The sequence below is a fragment of the Pelophylax lessonae genome (genome assembly GCF_965119305.1).
Source record: "Pelophylax lessonae genome assembly, chromosome: 3".
Classification (NCBI taxonomy): domain Eukaryota; kingdom Metazoa; phylum Chordata; class Amphibia; order Anura; family Ranidae; genus Pelophylax; species Pelophylax lessonae.
Window position 1 is genome coordinate 37939632 of NC_138770.1, and position 24580 is coordinate 37964211.

The 24580-nt window shown below is 43.9% G+C and overlaps 2 protein-coding genes across 2 annotated transcripts in view; one reads left to right on the forward strand and one right to left on the reverse strand.

Annotated features, from left to right (window-relative positions):
• The window catches only part of LOC309550283 (uncharacterized protein), a 1519274-nt gene that overhangs the window by 984519 nt on the left and 510175 nt on the right, over positions 1-24580 (forward strand).
• LOC309549995 (NACHT, LRR and PYD domains-containing protein 3-like) overlaps positions 1-24580 on the reverse strand; it is a 56108-nt gene that overhangs the window by 17879 nt on the left and 13649 nt on the right. The window contains exons 3-6 of the mRNA XM_082250469.1: positions 20817-20855; positions 18804-20574; positions 15310-15459; positions 10858-11028 (exon numbers count right to left, since the gene is read on the reverse strand). Of these exons, the coding sequence (XP_082106595.1) occupies positions 10858-11028; positions 15310-15459; positions 18804-20574; positions 20817-20855 (2131 nt within the window). The remainder of the gene's footprint in view (positions 1-10857; positions 11029-15309; positions 15460-18803; positions 20575-20816; positions 20856-24580) is intronic.

The window sequence follows — 24580 nt, forward strand, 5'->3', positions numbered from 1 at the left end:
TTTTAAAATGATCGTTTTTAAAGGAGCAGTGATTTACTGATTTTAATGAGGCTTAAAGTGAAACTATAAAAATGAAAAATTCCTTCAAATATCATGCCTGGTGGGTCCTCTGAATGTGCCTGTAAAGTATTGCATCGCTACGATGTATGTAGCCTGCTGCAGCTATACTGACATTTCTAAAGCAAAAAATGTCATATACAAATATACATACAAGTTTCAAATCTCATGTACTTGTCATACAGGTGCAGAAAAATTGGGCCTTGGTTGTTGGTGATGCCTGAACACCGTAACCCCTCGCAGTTACTCTTGCTGGGCGCAGGAACGGAACGAACAAGCGACAAACGAGCGAACAGCCAATGTTCGAGTCGAACTTATGTTTGGCTCGAACACGAAGCTCATCCCTAATCCCCAGTACCTTTCTCTGTAGCCTTAGCTGCACTGCAGATGAATGAACAGGAGACAGAGGCTTCTGTCCATTTATTAAATGAGGCATAGTAAACACAAATATACATGCAGCTGCTGCCAGTGGGAGAAGAAAGGAGGGGGTACTCTGGAGGTTATTACCTACAGAATCCTCCTTACATCCTCCAGAGTGCCCCCTTGGTGCCTCCAGAATGCCCCCTTACATCCTCCAAAGTGTCCCCTTAGTAATACTGTACTAAGGGGGTACTCTGGAGGAAATAAGATGGCACTCTAGAAGCACTAAGGGGCACTTTGGAGGTACTAAGTTAGTACCTCCTGCGTGCCCCCTTATATCATCCTGTAGAGTACCCCTTAGAGCCCCCTTATGTCCTTCTCCTCCAGAGTTCCCTTATTTAACCACTTGCCTCCTGTGCACTTTCACCCCCTTCCTGCCCAGGCCAATTTTCATCTTTCTGCGCTGTCACATTTTGAATGACAATTGCGCAGTCATGCAATGTTGTACACATATGACATTTTTATAATTTTTTTCACACAAATAGAGCTTTCTTTTGGTGGTATTTAATTTTTTATTTTTGCTAAATAAACAAACAAGACCAAAAATTAAAAAAAAAAAAAAAAAATTTCATAGTTTGTTATTAAATTCTGAAAACAGGTAATTGTTCTCTTTCACTGATGTACGCTGATGAGGCTGTACTGATGGACACTGGTAAGTGGCACAGATTGGCAGCACTGGTGGGCATTGTTGGGACTACACTGATAATCAGTGTCCTGATTATCAGTGCAGATTTCCCTTTCACATAAGCCTGTTATCGGCTCTCTTCTTCCTTCCTCCCTCATGCTGTCAGCGTGAGGAAAGGAAAGCCAATAACCGTCTTCTGTTTATCGTGATCAGCTGTGATTGGCTCTGCTGATCATTGGCTCTTTACCTCAATCTGTGATCCGGACACTGCAGTCACAGAGCACGGCAGGTGCAATTGCAGGAGGATGTTATGTGAAGGTCTCCAAGAACTGCCCTTCCGTGCTGGAGCCAGCCGATTAGTAAACTGCTGAGTTCAATTTCTACTTGTGTGGTGGGGATTGTGTGAATTTAAGCTACATCTTACTTCCTGATCTAAAGGCTTGAGCCCAGCAGTTCTCTAATTGGCTGGCTTCAGACTGGGCATGCATAGTTCAGAATCACAGAAAATAATTTTTTTTTCAAAGTGTTTTACTGCCAGCCATTTGTGCAGTGGCGGCCGGTGTATATGGGGCGCCGCCCCCCCCCCCCCCCCATTCATGCGTCCGACCCCCTAATCTGCAGGCAGGGCGGCGGGCGCATGGAGCTTAATGGGGATTTTTTTTTAACATCACCTGATTAGAGCCAGAGGCTCTAATAGGGCGATGCAAAGGGTGGACCCGGGGCGCAGAGCAGTGCGTCCCGACTCCACCCATTGTGTGACAATAGCGAATGAAAATTCGCTATTGCCACACCGATCCTCCTCCTGGCCAATCAGGAAGAGCGTCCGATACGCGCTTCCTGATTGGCCGCAAGGCAAAGCCCTTGCCATTGGCCGAGGAGGAGGCGGGACCGGAAGTACTCGTGGAGACGCGCCGGGGGACAGAGTGAGGAAAAGCCGCCGCCGGGACTGAAGAGGAAGCCGCCGCCAGGTAAGTGCATTGGTCTCGGGGGGGAAGAATGCTGTGGCGCTCTGCAATGATTGGGGGCATGCTGTGGTGCTCTGCATTGATTGGGGGCATGCTGTGGTGCTCTGCATTGATTGGGGGCACGCTGTGGCGCTCGGCATTGATTGGGGGGCACGCTGTGGCACTCTGCATTGTGGGCCTGCTGTGGCGCTCTGCAATGATTGGGGACAATGCTTTGGCGCTCTGCAATGATTGGGGACAATGCTGTGGCGCTCTGCAATAATTGGGGACAATGCTGTGGCACTCTGCATTGATTGGGGGGCACGCTGTGGCGCTCTGCATTGATTGGGGGGCACGCTGTGGCACTCTGCATTGATTGGGGGGCACGCTGTGGCGCTCTACATTGATTGGGGGCACGCTGTGGCACTCTGCATTGATTGGGGGGCACGCTGTGGCATTCTGCATTGATTGGGGGGCATGCTGTGGCACTCTGCATTGATTGGGGGGCACACTGTGGTGCTCTGCAATGATTGGGGACAATGCTGTGGCACTCTGCATTGATTGGGGGACATGCTGTGGCACTCTGCATTGATTGGGGGGCATGCTGTGGCGCTCTGCATTGATTGGGGGGCACGCTGTGGCACTCTGCATTGATTGGGGGGCACGCTGTGGCATTCTGCATTGATTGGGGGGCACGCTGTGGCATTCTGCATTGATTGGGGGGGCATGCTGTGGCGCACTGCATTGATTGGGGGGCATGCTGTGGCGCACTGCATTGATTGGGGGCATGCTGTGGCATTCTGTATTGATTGGGGGGCATGCTGTGGCACTCTGCATTGATTGGGGGGCACGCTGTGGTGCTCTGCAATGATTGGGGACAATGCTGTGGCACTCTGCATTGATTGGGGGACATGCTGTGGCACTCTGCATTGATTGGGGGGCATGCTGTGGCGCTCTGCATTGATTGGGGGGCACGCTGTGGCACTCTGCATTGATTGGGGGGCACGCTGTGGCATTCTGCATTGATTGGGGGGCACGCTGTGGCATTCTGCATTGATTGGGGGGCATGCTGTGGCGCACTGCATTGATTGGGGGGCATGCTGTGGCGCACTGCATTGATTGGGGGCATGCTGTGGCATTCTGTATTGATTGGGGGCAAGCTGTGGCACTCTGCATTGATTGGGGGCACACTGGTCACTCATTTTTCTGTTTGCGCCAGAGATGTATAGTAACGAAGTAGAACTACTTAAGTACTGTACTTAAGTACCGAAATGCGGTATCTGTACTTTCCTAGAGTAGAATTTTTTTCTCCTACTTCTACTTTTACTTCACTACATTTTTTCGATGATTTCGATACTTCTACTCAAGTATTTTTTTTTTGTGCTGCATAGTTACTCGTTACTTTCAAAAAATTACCACTGCCAGAACAGTAGATGGCAGGTTGCATAAAGCTCAAAAAAATGTGTATAATGTCATTTGTAAATCAGCGCATACGAAAATAAAGGCTGTGTATAATAAAAGCTGCTATACCAAATCTTTCCAATAAAAAGAAAATATGAAACAAACAAATAAATGGTGCTACAGAGCTTAAAGTGCATCAAGAAACTACTAAAAAACACAACTTGGCTGTGCGAATAAAGTGCCTGTGCAATCGATATAATATCATCGTTGCCCCCAGTGCCCTGCCCACACTCCACACAGAATCAAAAATAAAGTGACATGAATGTGCTAAAGCCTAAATGCAGTGAAAATAATTATTCCCACAATGTAACAGTAAATTCAATTCATATAAAATATGACAATAAAATCACAATAAAATAAGTTATGAAATAAGTTAGGTCAGGTGCGTGCAACAAGTTGAAGTGTGTAAACCTATCTATAACGAAAAGTCCATAAATGAATTCCAGTGTGCAAATCTAAATTGTCACTTCACTTGTCAGATGCTCCCACCTCCTTCAGTGCTCGAGTGACCGACCAACACACTTAATGGTGGTGGCACTGGTGGATAGCGTCTGGGTGGCACTGTGGCACTGGCACTGACTGCACTGGTTCAAAAACCCATATATATTTCATTATTTCAATTCTCAATCTCATAGGTCCTCTGCTCATAAGATATTAATAACTTAAGATTAGGTGATGAACTTCTTGGCGGCCCTGGCAGGATGACGGGGACACCCGCCACTTCTGGAGCCAAGTCGCTGTGATTCCCCAACATGTGACAAAGTGACAGCCAGGAGATCTAGTGGCTAGTAGTGCTCAACAATACCGCTTTTATATATAAAAATGAAATAAAATATACTGACTCACAATTTAGTAGTAGTAGTAGGTAGCGTGTAGCAGTAGGCAGCACAACTCAATTAAATCAATCCCACAGCCTCGCTCGCGCCGCGGCCCGCGGAATCACTGTCATGATCATCAAGTTAAGACCGCACTGGAGGAGCCGTGCTGCCGTCTTCCCGCTCGAGGTCTCCGCCTCTAAACGTGTTGTGTCACTCAGACTCCACCCCTTAGGGCCCTTCAACTTCAAGTGATCTGCCTGGCTGTGAGAGTGAGGAAGCTCAGGAAGGAGACCACCCCTGGCTTTAAAAGGTGGATGCTTTAAAAGGGGAAGGGAGGGACATACTTTATCTGTTTTTTGTTTACAAAAAGTTACAGCCTAAGGAATTGTGATTGTCCTTTAGGTTAATCATTTGAATAAATCATTTGAAATAATAAAAAACAATATGATGTTCAAACTTTTGACTTCTTTCTTTAATAACTACATAACACAGTACTTGTACTTCTACTTTCAGTACTTGAGTAGAAATTTTTTTTCAAAACTACTGGTACTTTTTACTTTTAGTACTTAAGTAGCAAATTTTTTGAAAAAACTACTTGCAATACTTAAGTAAAAAAAATGTTGAATACTTTAGTACTTCTACTTAAGTAACTTTTTCTGCGAGCACTTCCACTTCTACTTAAGTCACTTTTTGATCGAGCACTTGTACTTTTACTCAAGTAGAAATTTCGAGTACTTTATACAAGTCTGGTTTGCGCCCCCCCCCCCAAAAACTTTGAGCACCAGCCGCCACTGCATTTGTGAGTTGTGGTCAGTCAGGCCGGCAAGGGAGCCAGATGTACTCGCCGCTCGCTTCCCCTTTGTCTTACCCCCAGAAATCGCAGGTGCAGCAGAATGTGGGTAGCAGGGATAGAAATTGTAATGACAGACCAGGCTACTGCTGAGGAAGACAGGTGCGCTTCATGTGCCCCCTCTCCTATTGTGGTGTTTGAGGGAACTCAGGGAGATTCATAGCACCAGGCATGCAGAGAATGTAGGGACGGGAGTTATGCTGGCTGTAAGGCTGAAAAGGAGCCAGTGCAGTGACCTCTGGTATCAAGCCTGAGAAGGGGGAGAGCATGAGAAGGATCAGAGAAGCACAGTGTAGTGGCTGGAAGACCAGCAGAGACAGTAGCTGGCTAGAGCGGACTTCACCTCCATCATCAAGCACAAGGAGAGGAGGGGGGAGTGCGGGAAAGATCACAGAGGCATCTGTGCTGCAGCTGCAGGGCTACAGTAGACAGTGACCGGCTGGATCGATGTGATAGCAGGTGTATTTACGGCTCTTCTACTTGTAGTCCCAAATGAGGAGGGAGAGCAGAGTGAGGAGTGTGCAGCTACCCAGGAAACCTGAAGATCGGGTCAGCAGAGCTCTTTTTCCATGTGTCCACTCTGTATTTTGGGCAACACAGTCAGTGGTGGGTCCCATTTTGGCCCCGGGCCCTCGGGCAGCGTCCGATATGCCACAATGGTCAATCCACCCCTGTACATGATCTTGCATTTCCAGGCATCTGGCGCAAATGCATGCTGTCGGAGGCTCACTCCCACTGTGATTCTACACCCCTGTACGTGATCCTGCATTCCTGGGTATCTGGCGCAAATGCACGCCGCCAGAGGCTCACTCCCACTGTGATTATACACAGCAGGAGCTGATTACCAGGTCCTGCAGACCTGATGTCAGCTGGCACCTGCTAGTCAATAAGGACACAGGCAGAATGGCCATCTGCCTATGTAAACAAGGTAGATCACCATTCTGCCAGTAAGGAAGGCATGGATCCTGTGCTCTTGCAAAGCAGGGACATAGATCTATGCCTTCCACTAGTACAAGCACCTCCCACACTACATATAAACACAGGCTTTGCCTAGTTCCCGGGCATTAGCAAGCTTGTTCACAAAGGGTCCCCACTTAGGGCGTAGTAGGCCCCATCCACAAGCTTTGCAACCCTTTAAATAAAGCATCCTCAATGGCTTCTGGGCTGCTGAAGCTACACTCAAGTCTGTCCCAAGCAATGTTAAGACCTGCGGTAGGGTTGCCACTGTGAGCAGCTTTGAGCCTTTTAATATATTCAGCAGATTGAAGACCTTGCCATCTGATAAACAGATCTAGTCCTTCTATAGTTGTGACACCTAGTTAACTGGCTTTTACGCTAAGATCTCACTTGCCCGCAGTCTGTGGGCTGTCTGCAGGTGTGATAATCGCACCTGTTCCCACACCTGCAAACACCCGCAGCCATATCGTGCTGCTCTTACAAGACGTGTGCAGCTGCCATTCGCTCTGAATGGCAACCCCACGCATCTCAGCCCACAGTACATTTGCATGCGCGGGAACTGCAGGGAAATCATATGGTCAAAAAGACCATGAGGTTTCACTGTAGCTGCATTTTTAAAAGGTGCATGCACCTTTTTTCTTCGGAAAGTGAGGGCACAGCAGCCCATTCAAATGAGTGTCCGAGCAAACACAATAGTCGTGTCTGAGCAAACACAATAGTGTGAGCTCAGCCTTAAGGTGAATTTCCATCCTCTGTAGTTTTCAGGATTGTCATCGAACTTAGTGACACCTGTTTTGGGGAGCTCTTTGCAAAGTGTGTTTTTTAAGGGCCGGTTCACACTTCCAGAGCACAAGTCGCATTACATGTCAAAATCAATGATTCTCTATTAGAGCCATCTAATATGACCCGGCTTGTGTCGTTTCGACTTTGAAAATGCTCTCTGCACTACCTTGGTCTGACTTGGGCACAATTTCAGCCCATTTGATTTGAGTGTAAGTTGCATCCAATTCTGATCATCATCTTAAGCGATCCAACCTGTGGAATGCGACTGGAATTCCCTCTACATAGGGGGTGGGTGCTTTAGGGAGGGTGGGGGGCTTTTTGCCCCCTAACCCAAAGAACCTTATCCCCATGTTGATGGGGACAAGGACCTCTTCCCAACAACCCTGGCCAGTAGTTGTGAGGGTTTGCAAGCAGAGGGCTTTTAAAAATATGGAAGCCCCCTTTAACAAGGGGGACTCCAGATCCCACCCCCCTGTGTGACTAAGTATGGGGTACATTGTACCCCTACCCATTCACCTAAAAAAAAGTGTAGTGTTACAAAAAACAAGAGACGGTCTTGGAAAGTCCTTTATTAAAAATGAAGAATTTCTCCCCTTGTAGCTCTGTGTCTTCTTCCTCCGGTCTTCTCCCTTCACTTATTCTCCTGGTTCTTCTCCCTCAGCTTCTTCTCTCTCTCCGCCGAATACTTCTTCCTCCGCTGATCCGGTCGTCCTCTAATGCTGCCTCCTGCTGTAATGTCAGGTCTGTGTCTGCTATTTCTTATATAGCCAAGGGTCGTGGCCATCTGGGGGATGTCACACAGGGACCCCGCCCTCTCGTGATGATAATCCCCTGCCTGCAGACCGCCCACAGCTACCAGCCAGGGTTGTCAGGAAAAGGCCCTTGTCCCCATCAACATAGGGACAAGGTGCTTTGGGGTGGGGGTTGCAGAGCCTCTCTGCCCCATAGCACCCACCCCCCCCCCCATGCTGAGGGCATGTGGCTTGGTATGGTCCAGGAGGGGGGTTCTTACCTACTTTTCCTGACCTGCCGGGCTGCATGCTTGGATAAGGGTGTGGTTTATATTTTGGCATGGACCCCATGCCGTTTTTTTTTTTATTATTATTATTTTTGGCTTGGGTTCCCCCTCAAGGTTCATACCAGACTCAAAGTCAGATCCTGTTCATGGAAGTCAGAAATTAAGTCACAGGGCAAATTCGGATCAGAACTCGTGCAACTTCCGTGTCGGAGCAGTGTGTACATAGCCCTACAAACTGTGACATGGCTTTTTTTTTCAGAAACAAAGTTAGTTACATTGGCTGGTATGCTGAAATTGACAGACTTTGGGATGAATGGTAGTGCAAAGGCATTCATACCTGACACTGGCTAAGTTAGAGTTAATTGCCATGTTAGATTGCAGCTGTGGAACAGTGTTGATGGGAAGGAATTAACTAGTCACCTCTGCAATTTGCTGAGGTGAGAAAGCTTGGTGTGCTCAGAGATAAGTAGGCATATTGTCCTGAGAGGTGGCAGGCACAATGTACTGACCTTCGGTGAGGGAAACAATTGCTGTGACCGGGAGCTGAAGTTTTGGGACAACGTGTAAGGACTAAGATGCGTATAATGCAGCCAAGTGTCTCCTGCTGTTACCTCCTTCACGTGCTGTGTTTCAGCTTATACAGAAAGTTAGGCCCAGAGTAAAAAACAGAAGCCTAGACGCAGGGCTGGCATGACTGGGTAGAAAGTGGTTTGGACATTAGAGGAGTTGGGTGAGGAAAGGTAATTAAAGTGGTAGACTTACCATATCAGTAGAAAGTGAGGAGCAGGAGAGGCTTCAAGATTTGGGAGCGTAGGAAATAGTTGGGAGGAGTCAATCGGGAGAGAGCCTGGAGGGGACAACTTACCACCCTCCCTCCCTTAGAGTAAATCGTTTTAATGGCAATTTGGTCTTTGCTATTTATCAGTTATGGGTTTTTGTGATTTGTCATAGCGGCTGGCAGGGCACGAGGTCCTTGGATGTGTCATGATTAGGTGCACAAAGGTAAGTTTTGTAGGGACCCGTCTTGGAATGGCTCCCATTATTATGGATGATGGTACCCGTGATACTGGTTTGTCTCTGAGCCGCTGTTTTCTGCGGCTGGAGGCCTATCATGGTGTTTCACAGGTACTTGAAGTGTATGCACATAAGGACCTTGGGGCCCCTGGGAATACTGTCTGTGTGTTAATATGTTAAAATGCTAATACGTTTTTAATATGTTATTTATATTTGGTAAATGAAAGGCTGCTATGGACATTAAACTCCAGTTGGTGTCATGTCTGGTTAATTCATGAGAGTGGTTAGTGGAGTGGTGGTCATGCAGTTTTTTGGGAAAAAGCATCTTTGGTACCTACTAATAAGGTAATGCTTTGCTGAGACATTGTTTTGACAGAGAAAGAATTAACTGGCTGCCCCTGAGAAATGTATCAATTGCTTAGCTGCCTGGGAGGTTGTTTTGTGAAGCACAGACTGCTTTCAGACTCACCAGTTTGAAAAGGTATTATAAGCAGAAGTCAGAAAGGTATGTGGTAGGCAAGCAGCTTATACATACTTCTTATACTGTATATGTATAATTCACAAATTGGTATACATGTATGATGTATGATTCACAATCTGGCTTGTATGACACAGCTCTACAAGTATAAGACAACATTGAGGTATTGTTACCTTGTTGTCTGTAGGATGGTGTACATCTTAAACATTGTGCGCTTTTCCTTTAAATCTACCAAAACCATATAATATTAAGTCAAAGCTAAACACTTTCAATGTGTTTGCAATCAGACAGGCCCTTGCACTACATGAAAGAAAAAACAGAGGGTGCACTGGCCTAGCGCATTACCTCAACCTTGTGTTTGAGGTAATGCGCTAGGCCGATGCACCCTCTGTTTTTTTTTCCTTGTTTTCAGCTCACTGGACATCTCCAGTCTTGAGAGGGCAGCAAGGCAAGCGCTATCTTGGAAAACTAACATTTAAGTCCTGAGTCTTTGCACCTTCAAGCGCAGGAGAGTGGAGTGTTAAGGCCCGTACACACGATAAGAAAATCTGTAGGGAAAATTCGTCAGACGACTGATCTGTCGATTTTCGGATTGTTAGTATGGTGCTTTCGACAGCCAACTCCGACTTTTCGACTGACAAAATCCTGATGTGCAGGCTATAAAATTTTTGTCGTCAGTCAAATCAACGTCCGATTTTCGTCTCATTAGTAAAGATTTTGACGGAAAAAAATCTTGAGAGCAAGACTAGGCATGCTCAGAGATGAAAGAACACATACAAAGCAATCCAACACATGACATCACTTCTGAAGTAGAATTCTGTCGTACGGGAAAATTCGTATGAAAATAACCTCTTCACTTTCCACATCAGACTAGCATGCCACAAAAAACGGATGACAGATCGTTCGATAATCTGATCATGTGTACGGGACTTAAGTTTGGACCTTGCACTACATAGATGAAAGTAAAGCCCCGTACACACGTACCGAATGTCGGCCGAACGATCGGCCGTCTTTTGTCCGGTGCTGTCCTGTCGGCTGAAAACTGCAAAAAACTGCACACGAATTTTGTCGGCCAACAACAGCCGACTGCAGAAGTGATGTCATGTGATGGTTAACTTTCCATGTATTTTTTCTTCTCTGAGCATGCCCAGTCTTGCTAATCTGCTGTTTGTTGGCCGAATTCTGTACTGATTGGCGAACAATCGGCCGTTCTGGTGTTGGCCAACAAAAATTTTAATGCCTGCACACCCGATTCTGTTCGGCTGAAAAGTCGGAGTCGGCTGTCGGAAGCATCATACTAACAAGTCGACAAGCGGCCGATCGTTCGGCGGCCGAATATTTACGGCCGACAATCGCTACGTGTGTACGGGGCTTTAATGTAAAATAAATTGAATAAGAAAATTATATAATGTATGGCCAGCTTAGTTCTCACCTCAGCTCCTGCAGGGTACAGCCTGGATGTCCGAGTCCCTCACACAAATGTTTTACTCCAGAGTCCTGCAGATTGTTGTATGATAATTCCAGTCTGGTCAGAGACTTGTTTGTAATAAGAACAGAATTGAAAACCTCCCAGCATGAAGAAGTCACACCACATTGATGCAGACTGCAGAGACAAATATAGACACATATTATATTACATCAATATAAGTAGGACGTGATTTACAAAAAAAGTGTAACAAGGTTGCTTTGTGCACCGTTTATCATTTTGTCACATATGCTTATTATTTTCTGCCTTCCTGTTTTTGGTGGATCATGAAGTTGAAAACAAAGAGTTTGCAAAAATAAGTGTTATCTGTACCTAGTGAATGCTACAATCAATCACATTACCATTTCTGAACCGGAAATCAGACCTATGGAAAGCACTGTTTCAGTTTCATGGGTGTCATCATCATGGAGGGTAGATGTGTTCACCTCGTGTACATACTGCTGATGGGAAGATTTCATGGCAAGGTTCCCTGGGAAATATATTTAAATAGATAGGAGACTTCTGTGTAATGTTATGGTTTACATACAGACCTGTAAATTAATGTCCTACACACCAGAAGTTGGGTCACATGGATTTTCCTGAACAAGAACACATAATGACCATGGATAGACACTCTTAAAATACTAACCTAATTTTATTTACATTTTGTAGAAAATATTAACATAGACAGCAATGGTAGGTGAGGAGACTCTGGTCAGATCTTATTCCGAAGACACACGGTACATTAATAGACAGTAATAGTAGGTGAGGAGACTCTGGTCAGATCTTATTCCGAAGACACACGGTACATTAATAGACAGTAATAGTAGGTGAGGAGAGCCTGGTCAGATCTTATTCTGAAGACACACGGTACATTAATAGACAGTAATAGTAGGTGAGGAGAGTTTGGTGAGATCTTATTCTGAAGACACACGGTACATTAATAGACAGTAATAGTAGGCGAGGTGAGTCTGGTGAGATGTTATTCTGAAGACACACGGTACATTAATAGACAGTAATAGTAGGTGAGGAGAGTCTGGTGAGATTTTATTCTGAAGACACACGTACATTAATAGACAGTAATAGTAGGTGAGGAGACTCTGGTCAGATCTTATTTTGAAGACACATGGTACATTAAAGGCGCTTTTCCACTGCATGGAACCGTACCGGTTCGGCACGCTTTTGTGCTTTTCCACTGCTGGTACCGCATGGTATAGGGTCGGAACGGTTCGGTACGGTATAGGTTTGCTTTTCCACTGCATGGAACCGAACGGTACGGTACGGCTCTGAAAAAAAAGTACCTACTCGATTGTGGTTCCAACAGGTACCAAACTGGTACCATATCCCACAATCCTTTGCATGCAGTCACTACTAGCCACCGATTGGTCAGAGAATCCCACCCACCCGTTGTTATCCCACCCACTTAACTTTAGTACTACTTTAGTGGAAAAGCAAACCTATACCGTACCGTACCGAACCGTTCCGACACTATACCATGCGGTACCAGCAGTGGAATAGCAAACCGGGCCAAGCAGGGCCGAGTAGAGCCGAGCCGGTACTTGCAGTGGAAAAGTGCCTTAATAGACAGTAATAGTCAGAGATGTAAAGTAACTAAGTAGAACTACTTCACTACTGTACTTAAGTACCGAAAGGCGGTATCTGTACTTTCCTAGAGTAGAATTTTTTTCTCCTACTTCCACTTTTACTTCACTACATTTTTTCGATGATTTCAATACTTCTACTCCGATATTTTACTTTCAGTACTTGAGTAGCAACATTTTTAAAAAAACTACTTGCAATACTTAAGTACAAAAATGTTGAATACTTTAGTACTTCTACTCAAGTCACTTTTTGATCGAGCACTTCCACTTCTACTCAAGTCACTTTTTGATCGAGCACTTGTACTTTTACTCAAGTATGGGTTTCGAGTACTTTATACAACTCTGGTAATAGTAGGTGAGGAGAGTCCGGTGAGATCTTATTCTGAAGACACACATACATTAATAGACAGTAATAGTAGGTGAGGAGAGTCTGGTGAAATTTTATTCTGAAGACACACGTACATTAATAGACAGTAATAGTAGGTGAGGAGACTCTGGTCAGATCTTATTTTGAAGACACCTTTTAAAATACGCTTTTTGGGATTTGTTTTTTACCAAAAATATATAGCAAAATACAAATTGGCCTAAACTGATAAAAAAAATTTATTTTATTGGGAATGTTTTATAGCAGAAAGTAAAAAATATCTGGTCAGATCTTATTTTGAAGACACATGGTACATTAATAGACAGTAATAGTAGGTGAGGAGAGTCCGGTGAGATCTTATTCTGAAGACACACGTACATTAATAGACAGTAATAGTAGGTGAGGAGAGTCCGGTGAAATCTTATTCTGAAGACACACGTACATTAATAGACAGTAATAGTAGGTGAGGAGAGTCTAGTCAGATCTTATTCTGAAGACACATGGTACATTAATAGACAGTAATAGTAGGTGAGGAGAGTCTGGTGAGATCTTATTCTGAAGACAGACGGTACATTAATAGACAGTATTAGTAGGTGAGGAGAGCCTGGTCAGATCTTATTCTGAAGACACACAGTACATTAATAGACAGAAATAGTAGGTGAGGAAAGTCCGGTGAGATCTTATTCTGAAGACACACGGTACATTAATAGACAGTAATAGTAGGTGAGGAGAGTCCGGTGAAATCTTATTCTGAAGACACACGTACATTAATAGACAGTAATAGTAGGTGAGGAGAGTCCGGTGAAATCTTATTCTGAAGACACACGTACATTAATAGACAGTAATAGTAGGTGAGGAGAGTCTAGTCTCCTCACTACTTTACATTGTAGCAAAGTGTAATTTATTCATTGTTGTCACATGAAAAAATATAATAAAATATATTTAAAAATGTGAGGGTTGTACTTACTTTTGTGAGATACTGTATTTATAACAATTTCAGCTTCATTTCATACCAGGTAATAAATCTATAATTTTTTTTCTGTATGTTTATCTACCTGTCAGGGACCAGATGTGAACCTGGAATGCTGGACAGCTTCCTGGACAATTCCTTAAATAATTCTGCCTTGAACCTTGTTTTTCTTGAACCTTGAAGTCTTTGCTCCTCCCATAAACTTCCTATCAAAGCCATGCTTTTGCACTTCCTGTTTGCCAGATTATTGCGCTCCCATCAGCCAATATCTTGCTATTGTCAGTCCGGCTGCAATTCGTATCTTCACTATCACTTGTTACAGACCCTTTGATTGTTCAACAACACTTCTGCTTGATCACAACCTGCAACCACTCATTACTGACCTTTGGCTTGTTTACTGACTATGCTTCTGCTTATCCCTACCTTCTATATCTGCTACTGGATCCCGGCTTTGTCACCTCCTGGTGGGGTGATCCTGAGGAGTCGCACTGTGACCTGGTACCAGCACTCCGCAAAACCTATCTCCACTATTAGAAGCTCTAGTGAAAACTGGTTTGTACTTAGACTCTGCACCTCGGGCAAGCCTACATCATCCACAGGGATGACCTTCTTCTGTACTTACCCAGCTGGTTGGTGGGTGCCTCGCTACTGCTATAGCAACTGGTCCCCAAGCCTGACTCTAGATTGCGACACTACCTTTCCCCTGTACATACAAATCATCCTGTGTACAAAGCTCAGTAGCTCAAGCTGTAATTGACACCCACATTAGAGGAATGGCTCTCTCCCTGCCTGCTCTGCTCAGATGGCTCAGTCTCAAGTTTCAGTTAAGAGAGAGAGGCAAAGTTATTTTGTAGGACTGCATAGTGTTTATTGCTGTGCATTACTTATAGCTTATTATCTTTCCTGATATATCCTCCATACTTTTCCTCTCTTCTGTCTTTCTCTCTTTTTTTTCCCCTCTCTCCTTTTTTTTTCTCTTTCTCTTACTTTACCCGCTTATACTCGAAAATGATTCATTCTTTTTTTTTTCCTTACAGACCTTTTCATTTGATGCCTGACAGTTTTTTCATTTCTCTTGTTTTCTCTTTTACATCTCCTTATGAGGGATAGCCAAAATCTTTCTCTGGTATAACGTGTTTCTTTAACTCTGCATTTGTATGGCTCCATGGTTCCCAATTATTTAATATGAAACAGTTTTTGTTGAATTCCAATAATGTTTCATGTTGTCGGATTTTATTTGTCTTCAAATTTTGGATTCTATACATCTGAATTGTCTGTAATATTTGATTTACTTATTGTTATAATTTTTTTTACATTAATAAAAATATTTTAACCTTATATTAACACATCTGAACCAATTCCAATTGTTTTAGTTATAAATCATCCAAGGGAAGTCATTAGGGAGGACATTAAGAATCCAAGTGAGAGAACAATTGCAAGATATCACATTTTTCGATCACTGCATGATCACAGATTTCTCTTACCCTAAATCCCGTATTTTACTCTCTGGGTTAATCAGAAAGCAAAGATTAGCAGGTTCAATTTCAGAAGAGGAGGATCCTTCTTCATCTTCTACTTTGCCCTCTCCTGGATAACTTTCACCACATTGTCTATGAAATGTACACTTTACAAACCTAAAAGAAAACAATGACATAACAATGACCACCAAGAATATTACTTCTGACTAGGACAATATAACAACCAACATTTAATGCACAATGTCACAAACAGCATTTAACCACTTGGCCACTGCTCACATTGCTGCTACTGCAGCAATGTGACTCGACACCGTCCAGCGACGTAGACCTACTTCGCTGGACTCCTCCCCCTGTAGGCGGCGCTCGCGCTCCCGCTGTTTTCAGTCACAGCGGGAGTCGGGCCAGGGGAGGAGCGGCGGCAATCGAGTGAGGAGATCCGCCCGCTTGTGTAAACAGAGCGGGCGGATCTCCTAAGTGACAGGGAGTGACAGATCGCAGTGTTCAGCATAGCTGAACATATGCGATCTGTCCCTGTGTCAGTCATTCACCTCCCCCCCACACGTTAGTAAGCACCAGGCATACATTAACCCCTCCCTCTCCAATAAAATTAACCCCTTCCCTGTCAGTGTCATTTTTACAGTAACAGTGCATATTTATAGCACTGATTACTGTAGTAATGTCACTGGTACCCCAAAAAGTGTCAAAAATGTCAGTCAAGGGTCCGATCTGTTCGCCGCAATGTCGCAGTCCAGCAAAAAAAATCGCAGATCGCCGCCATTACGCGTTAAAAAAAAAAACACCAAAAATGACAGAAATCTTTCCCGTAGTTAGTAAACGCAATAACTTTTGTGCAAACCAATCAAAATACGCTTATCGTGATTTTTTTTACCAAACATGTAGCATAAAACAAATTGGCCAAAAATTTTAAAAAAATTTGATTTTTACATTTTTTGGGGGGAATTTCATATAAAAATATTGTTATTTTTTCAAAATAAACGCTCTTTTTTTGTTTATAGCGCAAAAAGTAAAAATCGCACAGAAGATCAAATACCACCAAAAGAAAGCTCTATTTGTGGGAAAAAAAGGACGTAAATTTCGTTTGGGTACGGCGTCGCACGACCGCGCAATTTTCAGTTAAATTCGCACAGCGCCGAATCGCAAAAAGTGGCCTGGACGTAAGACAGCAAAATCCTCCGGTGGTAAAGTGGTTAAAGAAGATGTGACCCCAAACTGGGTGAAAATACGTTTGCTCGATTCTCTATGTATAATAAACCATTTTCATGTTTTCCCATAAAATCATGTTTTCTCCAAACTTCAATATTAGTCATGCTGAAATCTTGCTTTGCTGCCTATTTCCATTTACTTGCACTTAGGAATGGGCCGAACACCCCCCTGTTTGGTTCGCAGCAGAACTCCCAAACAGGGGAAATGTTCTAACCCAAACTACAAGCCCTATTAACCAGTTCTGGAGCGGAAAAACATGCCCCCTTAATGACCAGGCCACTTTTTACGATGCGTTACTTTAACGGAAAATTGCGTGGTCAAAATAAAATTGATGTCCTTTTTTTGCCACAAATAGAGCTTTCTTTTGGTGGTATTTGGTCCCCTAGTCCCCAGTTCTAGTGATATCTTCAAGACTTAAGCTATTACTTATGAGTTCTTCTTTACCTCATTGAGGATTCTGCATTGTACCTTGGGAGTCATCTTGGTTGGGCGCCCATTTCTAGGAAAAGTAGCTACAGTACTAAACTCTTTATTCATTCCTTCACTCTTGTCATTCATAGACAATTTGTCTAACTGTTGACTGATGGATGCCTAAACACTTTGAGATTGCTTTGTATCCCTTTCCAGCTCTATGCAGAGCAACTACTCTTCACTGTGTCTTCAGAGAGCTCCTTTTTGTGAGATAGGATTCACATCAGCTGATGCCTCTTATGAACAGAAATCTTAAAATGTCTGAGTGTCTTTTATCAATCAGGGTAGCTCTAAACCACACCTCCAAATTAATTTAATTAATTGAACTCGAGGTGTGCAAACTACTGACTCCAATTAGCTTTTGTTGAACCTTATAGACTATGGCACACATGTCAACCACAAGGCCTGGGGGCCGAATTCAGCCTTCAAGGCCATTTCATGTGGCCCTCGCACTTCTCCTGCAGCTGCGGCAACCCCTTTATTGTTGCCCCCACCTTGTCTCAGCAGTCAGCAGCATAGAGGAGGACAGAACTTCTCCACCAGATCCTGCACTTCCCCATGTAGCCACAAAGAGGCTGCTATCTACTCCCCCTTTCCCCATCTCACCAGATCCGCAACAGAGAGAAAGACAGAACCCTTCCTACAGATCATGCACCTCTCTGTGCAGCTGCAGCACCCCCTCCTCTCCACTTCCCCTGGTCTTAGCATTCAGTAGACTCCATCCCTCCTCTAGTCCTCCTCCAGACTCCAGACTCTGCACTTTCTGCTTCCCAGCTCCACCCCAGCTTCTTCCTGGCAGCAGCACAAGGTAAGGGGGAGCTCTTTGATGTAAGGAAGGATGAGGGACTCTTGACGTCTGATGGTTGGGGGGGGGTGCACTTGACAATGGATGTAAGGAGGTGGGGTGCTCTGGACATCTAGTCTTACAGATACAACTGGCCCTTTGAGGGCAACCATAGTGCTTATTATGCCCGTGATGAAATGGAGTGTGACATCCCTGGTCTATAGGTACACTTACTTTTTGCTTCAGCACTGTGAATGCCTAATGAGTGTATTCAATAAAGACACGAGAAATTTGAAGTGTTTGTGTGTTATCAGCTTAAGCACATTGTGGTTTTCCATTGTTGTGACTTAGATAAGGATCAACTTAAATTGTATGGAAAATTACTGCAGAAAGCCAGTTAATTCCAACGGATTCACATACTTTACTCTTGCCCATGTGACTACCCGGAGACAGGGTTACATCAGCTGAGTGTCCAGCTTCCTTGACCCTGATAATAGCGCCAGACGTCTATACAGGCGGTCCCCGGGTTACGAAAACTATAGGGACTGTAGGTTTGTTCTTAAGTCGAGTTTGTTTGTAAGTCAAAACAGTGCATTTTTAAGTGTAACTACAGCCTGTGCAGAGATCTGGGAAGCCCTGGGCGCTTCTGGGCGTGCAGTCGTGTTATCTGGGGCTCTTGTGACCATGCCATGCAGTGTGGGATGTGTCCGAAGCTGCAAGATGGCTGCTCGGCGGTATCCGGGACCAGTGTGGAGCACAAGCGGCCGGCATTGAACTTTCGTTTGTAAGTAGGAGTCGTTCGTAACTCGGATGTTCGTAACTCGGGGACCACCTGTAACCACTATTTTAGGATGAGGAAGGTATAAGCTTTCCCGAGTTTCCAACAAGTGTGATACATGGAGAACATTTCTGAAAATCACTGTTAAGCTGTATACAGGTTCCTGTGGATTACAGCCTATAAGGTGCGGAAACTGAGCTGACTTTTTCTGAATTCAGTTATGATATTCTCATACTCACTTACCTGACCTCCTGACACCTGTGTAGTAATGGAGATAGAACTTTCTGGCACTCTGGATCCACAGAGAGATAATGGAACTCTGAACGCTGAAAACATTCACTCTTCAAAGTCTTCAAGCAGTAGACGAGTTCTTTGGAATAATTACTGTACACATTCATAACATTGGTATAATAGCTATACACCGTCAAATCTGAACAAGAAGAAAGCATTCTCCTTATGAAGTCCTCATCCTGAGTCTCATAGAGACAGAAAATAGCAAAAATAGAAAAATGCCCATCAATGCTCTTCTTGAGAGCACGTTTTTGTATTTCATAGATTGCTCGAAATGAGATGTTGATGCCTGTGCTCTTTGTGAACGCCTTCACTTCCTTTTCGTTTAAGAGACCAAACAGGAACTGCACAGCTAAAGCTACATGTTGATGTTCAAAAAGTATTTCTGAAAGGGATTCCTCTTTATAGATTTCCAGGAGTGAAGTGTCTTCTCTCTCTTCAGAGGTCCCTTCCTCATTTCCAGAATCATTATCCAGCCCGTAATACAGAGCAGCAAGGAACTCCTGTACACTCAGGTGGATGAAGCTGTAGCAGGTCTGGGTGCGAGCGTCCCAATGAAAGATGTTCTCATTCAGAAATACAGACTCCACCTCTGACAGAGAAAGTCCATGTCTTTCTAGATCTTCTTCCTCAAATAAGATTTGTTGCTTCAAAACTCCCTCATTGGCCAGAGCACACAGCTTCTTCAGACAGGTGTGTGAGGCCTTGGGATTCCCATCCACATTCTGGTTCTTTTTTCTATGATGCTTTATTAAAACCTCCAGGTAGAGGAGGTAAATCGAAGTCACTGTTTTAAATTGAATCAAATCCAAATCTTTTTTTATTTCTTGTTTCATTATAGTGCAGACAATCCAGCAAGTGATGGGGATGGCACACATGGTATAAAGAACTTCATTGGCTTTTATTATACTGAGAACCTTGTCTGCATCTTCTTTATTTCCAAAGAATTTATGGACATATTCTTCTCGGTCTTCCCTTGAAAATCCCTGGATTTCTACATAGCGAGAATCATCGATGAATGTGTTAAGTTTCTCCATGGCCAGTGACCTTGTTGTGATGATCAGAGAAGATTTTCGGAGAACCTGTTTCCTGAGCAATCTTTGGAGAATTATTTCTTTGTGGGTTTCCTCAAAAATATCAAGACAAACCTCATATTCCTCCTCCAGAGTCCACCTCAGTTCATCAAAGCCATCAACTAGAAAGAGAAGTCCTCTATGATTTTTAGGATCCTCCAGAATAGACACCAGGTCATTTGAATTCTGCAGTCTGCAGGCTCTGGATAAAAGTCCCACAAGGCTTATGTTTCCAGGGATGGTGTTGATTTCTCTACAGCTCAGATAAAACACAAAGTCAAACTTTTCTTGGTAGAGATTCCCAGAGGCCCAGTCCAGCATAATCTTCTTGGAGGTCATTGTTTTTCCAATCCCAGCAGGTCCTTGTAACACCACAATCTTAGGGATGAAACCATCTTCATCAGGGTCAAAGAGGGCCTCGATTGTGGTTGCGGAGGATACATCAGAAGATCTTCTCTCCATGATCTGTAGATGTCTTCTGACTGAACTCCTTATTTCTTGTTCTTTTTCCTCTTTATTCTGGTGTCCCTTTCTCATGAATAACTCGGTGAATCTTTTCTTTAGATGAACAGCCTCCCCCACACGGGAATTATATTCTGGAATCCTCTGGAACGTCTCTTTCATCGTCTCTTTGTGTTCCTTTTTGACATCTTTATGAGAGAAACGAAAATATTTTATTCCTCATACACACATGAAATAGTATTTATAAGTCAGAGTTAGGAAATATTGTATTCTAATCATGAGCACTCAGAATATATATTCCTAAAAATGTATAACCAACGAAATACAGCAGTATTGTGGAAGAAGCCAAAATATTCTCACATCATCTAGAATGTAAAACAACAAATGTTCAGCCAAGACATTTCATATCAAGCATGAACGTCCTACTAACCTGATAATCTGTTGTCATGTGTCATTTTCTTCAGTTTGGCTGTAAAATAAAAAAATAAAAAATTTACATGGATTCACAGGACGCAAGGATCAAAATACCAGGCAACATGAGGTTCTCTATGGATACAGCCACTGATGTGAGATGGTTAAAGAGGAAGCAAAGCTTCCTCTGTAACTTGTACCTATAGGTAAGCCTATAATAAAGTACTGTAAATATCTCCTAAACATTTACTTTGCATGCAGCCAGTGACATCACTAGCGCATGCGCTCTGAATGAATGACTGCCCGTGCCGTTCCTTCAGGGCCTTGTGTCATGAACGGTGGTTCCCGGGAGCATGCGCGGGAGTGACATCAACGCGACTCCGGACGATTAGATGGTCAGAGTACGCGAACCCGGAAGGAAAACGTGTTAACATGTCGGCTGTGTAAGTGTTGTGCGTTGGCGCTGCGGGGGCTTCCTTTTAAGGCAAGTATTTCATAATGAACTAGTATGGGATGCATACTAGCTCATTATGCCTTTACCTTTCAGGTTTTTATTTTTTACATTTTTCTTGGGGAGGTTTACAACCTCTTTAAGTGTCTGCAATTGAATTACACTGCTTGCTGAGTGGCACTCTGAAGTCATCAGGGGACATTTATGAAGCAAATTAGTGATGCAGTTAGATGGAAATCAGGCTGCCTCTCATTTAAAGTCTCTGTGACAGACTTACAGTATATTTCTGACCCCGTGCATCTGAATTCCTGGATGTACTGTTACACTCATTGTGTAAAATGTAACGCTATGCGTAGTTATGGTAATGTTTATATCTTGTGGTTATTTTGGCTACAGCACCACCCTTTTCTGTTTTATTATATGTGTCCCCTCCCACTTTATGATGTATATCCTGTTCCTGTTTCCCGTCTTGATGGAATAAGAGATGGCCACTTCTGTCTAGGCCTTTCATGCAATCTGCTCGCATCTGGGAACACATTACCATGTTTTGACCTTCAAATATCATCTTTCAATCATCTGCCACATTTTGTTGTCTGCTATACCTCCTGCTTGCAATAAAACCTACACTGATGGAAGAGACGTGTTTGGTGAGTTCAGCTATCTGATAAAGATTGCCTGTGGTGATTATATCTGCTTATACAGGCCAGGCATAGAGGTCTCAGTAAGGGATAAGTCACTATTACAACAATTGGAGTGAGAATAGACAAAACCTGTAGTAGCATTCCTACAGCCTGCTGTGTAGATGTGTATGTTTAATCTGCAATCAAGCTCAGTACCATCCGCCATCTTGTGAAAGCACATGGTCGCACAAGTTACTGCAGGTCATCTGTGAATATTTAAAACTGTTTCTCTGCATTGGACTGTGTTATCCCACCTGTCTAAGCTGCTGTTGATCTTCTTAAAGAGGCAATTTTTTTGCAAAATTTGAAAAATGTCTACACAAGGCTCTAGGTACTCTTTTATTGCTGAATTGACACATATGTGTCATGCCTGCGACTACAAAGATGCACAGGGAGTAGATTCTGCAGATATCTCATGGCAAAGCTCACCAAGCACAGATGGCAGCTTGTCAAGCAGAAATAGAAGCTCAGAGCAAAGCTCACCAAGCAGAAATGGCAGCTTGCCAAGCAGAGAAGGCAGCTCGACACAGATACGCCATGCCTCGGACTACACAGATGCACAGGAAGTAGATTCTGCAGATATCTCAGAGCAAAGCTCACCAAGCACAGATGGTAGCTTGCCAAGCACAGATAGAAGCTCCGAGCAAAGCTTGGCAAGCAGAGAAGGCAGCTGACCAAGCAGAGATAGAAGCTTAGACCAAAGCTTACCAAGCAGAGATAGAAGCTCAGAGAAAAACTGGCAAAGCAAAGACGGAATCCCAAATAAATATTCTGCAAATGGAAAGGGAGGGAGCAGATGCCCAAGCAAGGCTGAAGGTCCTTGAACAAGCAATGGAAGAAATTACTAATTCGGACTGTTCTATTCCAACAGAAATGGAAGATTCAACTGAATGCACCAATGAATATGTGCTAAGGTATAGTGTTTGCAATGATACAGAATCATCTCCTGTACTGCCTACTGGCATTACAGTTCGGAATCTCAACACAGAGACCTCCAACTTGCACAAGCTGGAGTCTCTTCAAGTCCACAAAGCAAGTGCAACTACACAGCAAACCACATCACCACCTGTCAACGGCAAGGTGACTCCCAGCGACAAGCCACAGTTCAAGCAACAGCCAGAAGAAGCCTTTGAGACTAAGCTAAATGCTCTTCCAACTTCATTTTATTCTGGTAAACCTCACCCTTTTTTACCAGAGACCTTTCACGCCCAAGGGGTTCCACAAATTACTTTGGTACCAAGGGGTGAGAGATCAGAACTATTTGACTTCACCAGATATATGATTTGTTATGAGCTCATTAATATTAGCCTCTCAAGGTTCAATAACTATCCAGGGAAGAACTTGATTTGCTTAAAAAGTGGCTGGGGCCAGAATATGCAGATCATGTTAAAAGACTGAGAGCAGTAAATGTTGACTACCCAGATGCAGGTCTTGCTGCTGCATGGGAAAGACTTGAGCAAACCTATGGTAGCTCTAAAGCCATAGAAAGTGCTCATTTCAAGAGACTGCAAAACGTTCCAAAAATAGGTATAACAAAAAAAAAGTAGGATCCTCCTCATGAAGCTAGAGTTGGCTAGGGCAGACCCTTTTCTACCTGGGCTGAGCTACCTGGTCACGGACAATGGCGTAAATCCAGTGTTGTCTGAACTGCCATGCAAAATGCAGGAGAAATGGGCACAACAGGGCTCAAGATATAAAAGAGACTATAAAGTATATTTTCATCCATTCTCATATTCATCAGTGAACAAGCCTGGATGCAAAATGATCCCAGATTTAGCTTCTGGGAGCCTAGCCTACCTGCTTCATCGTCATCATCACCATTAAGGTATGATAACAAAGCAGCTAAACAGAGACTTGAATAGACCTGTAAGACAGACAACCCACCTCCCGTATCCTCTCCTGATCACCAGAGTAATTAGGGTGATAGAGACAAGGATCCTGATCGTCAGTGCCCTATTCACAAAAAACCTCACCCTCTTAAGAAATGTTGTGGGCTTAGGGAAAAGACTGTTCAAGAAAGGGAGATTCTCCAAAAACTTGGAATATGCTATGAGTGCTGTGCTTCATTTGACCATTTTGCTAAAAATTTTAAAATTGTCATCCAGTGCACAGACTGCAATCGTGACAAGCACATTACAGCTATGCATCCTGGTCCACTTCCAGACAATCCACAGCAGCCATCTACATTAAACCAATCAATCAAATCATGGCAGGGAGCAACAAAGCCATGCTCCAGCCACAACAAATGTTTCATTTTCATGTACTGAAGTCTGTGGAGAAAGATTAAGCCACAAATGCTGTACCAAGGTATGTCTAATCAAAATATATCCAAAGGATCGACCTGAGAAACCTACCAGGATGTATGCCATAATAGGCGAGCAGAGCAACAGATCCCTGGTTAAACCTTAATTCTTTGAGATCTTTGGCATAAAGGGACATGTATTCTCAACACCTGTTCTGGTTGTGTAGAAATCTCTGGCAGAAGGGCCGATGGGCTTATGGTCTCCCATATCAAGGCAAAGAAGGGCATACCCTTGCTGTCAGGATTGGTGTCAGTAGGTGAGTCACCTGCTGGTGGCACTGTTGTTGCTGGAACTGAAGGGCGTAGTTCTGGTGCCCACCAGCGGGTGTCTCCCAGCAGCTGGACTGTAA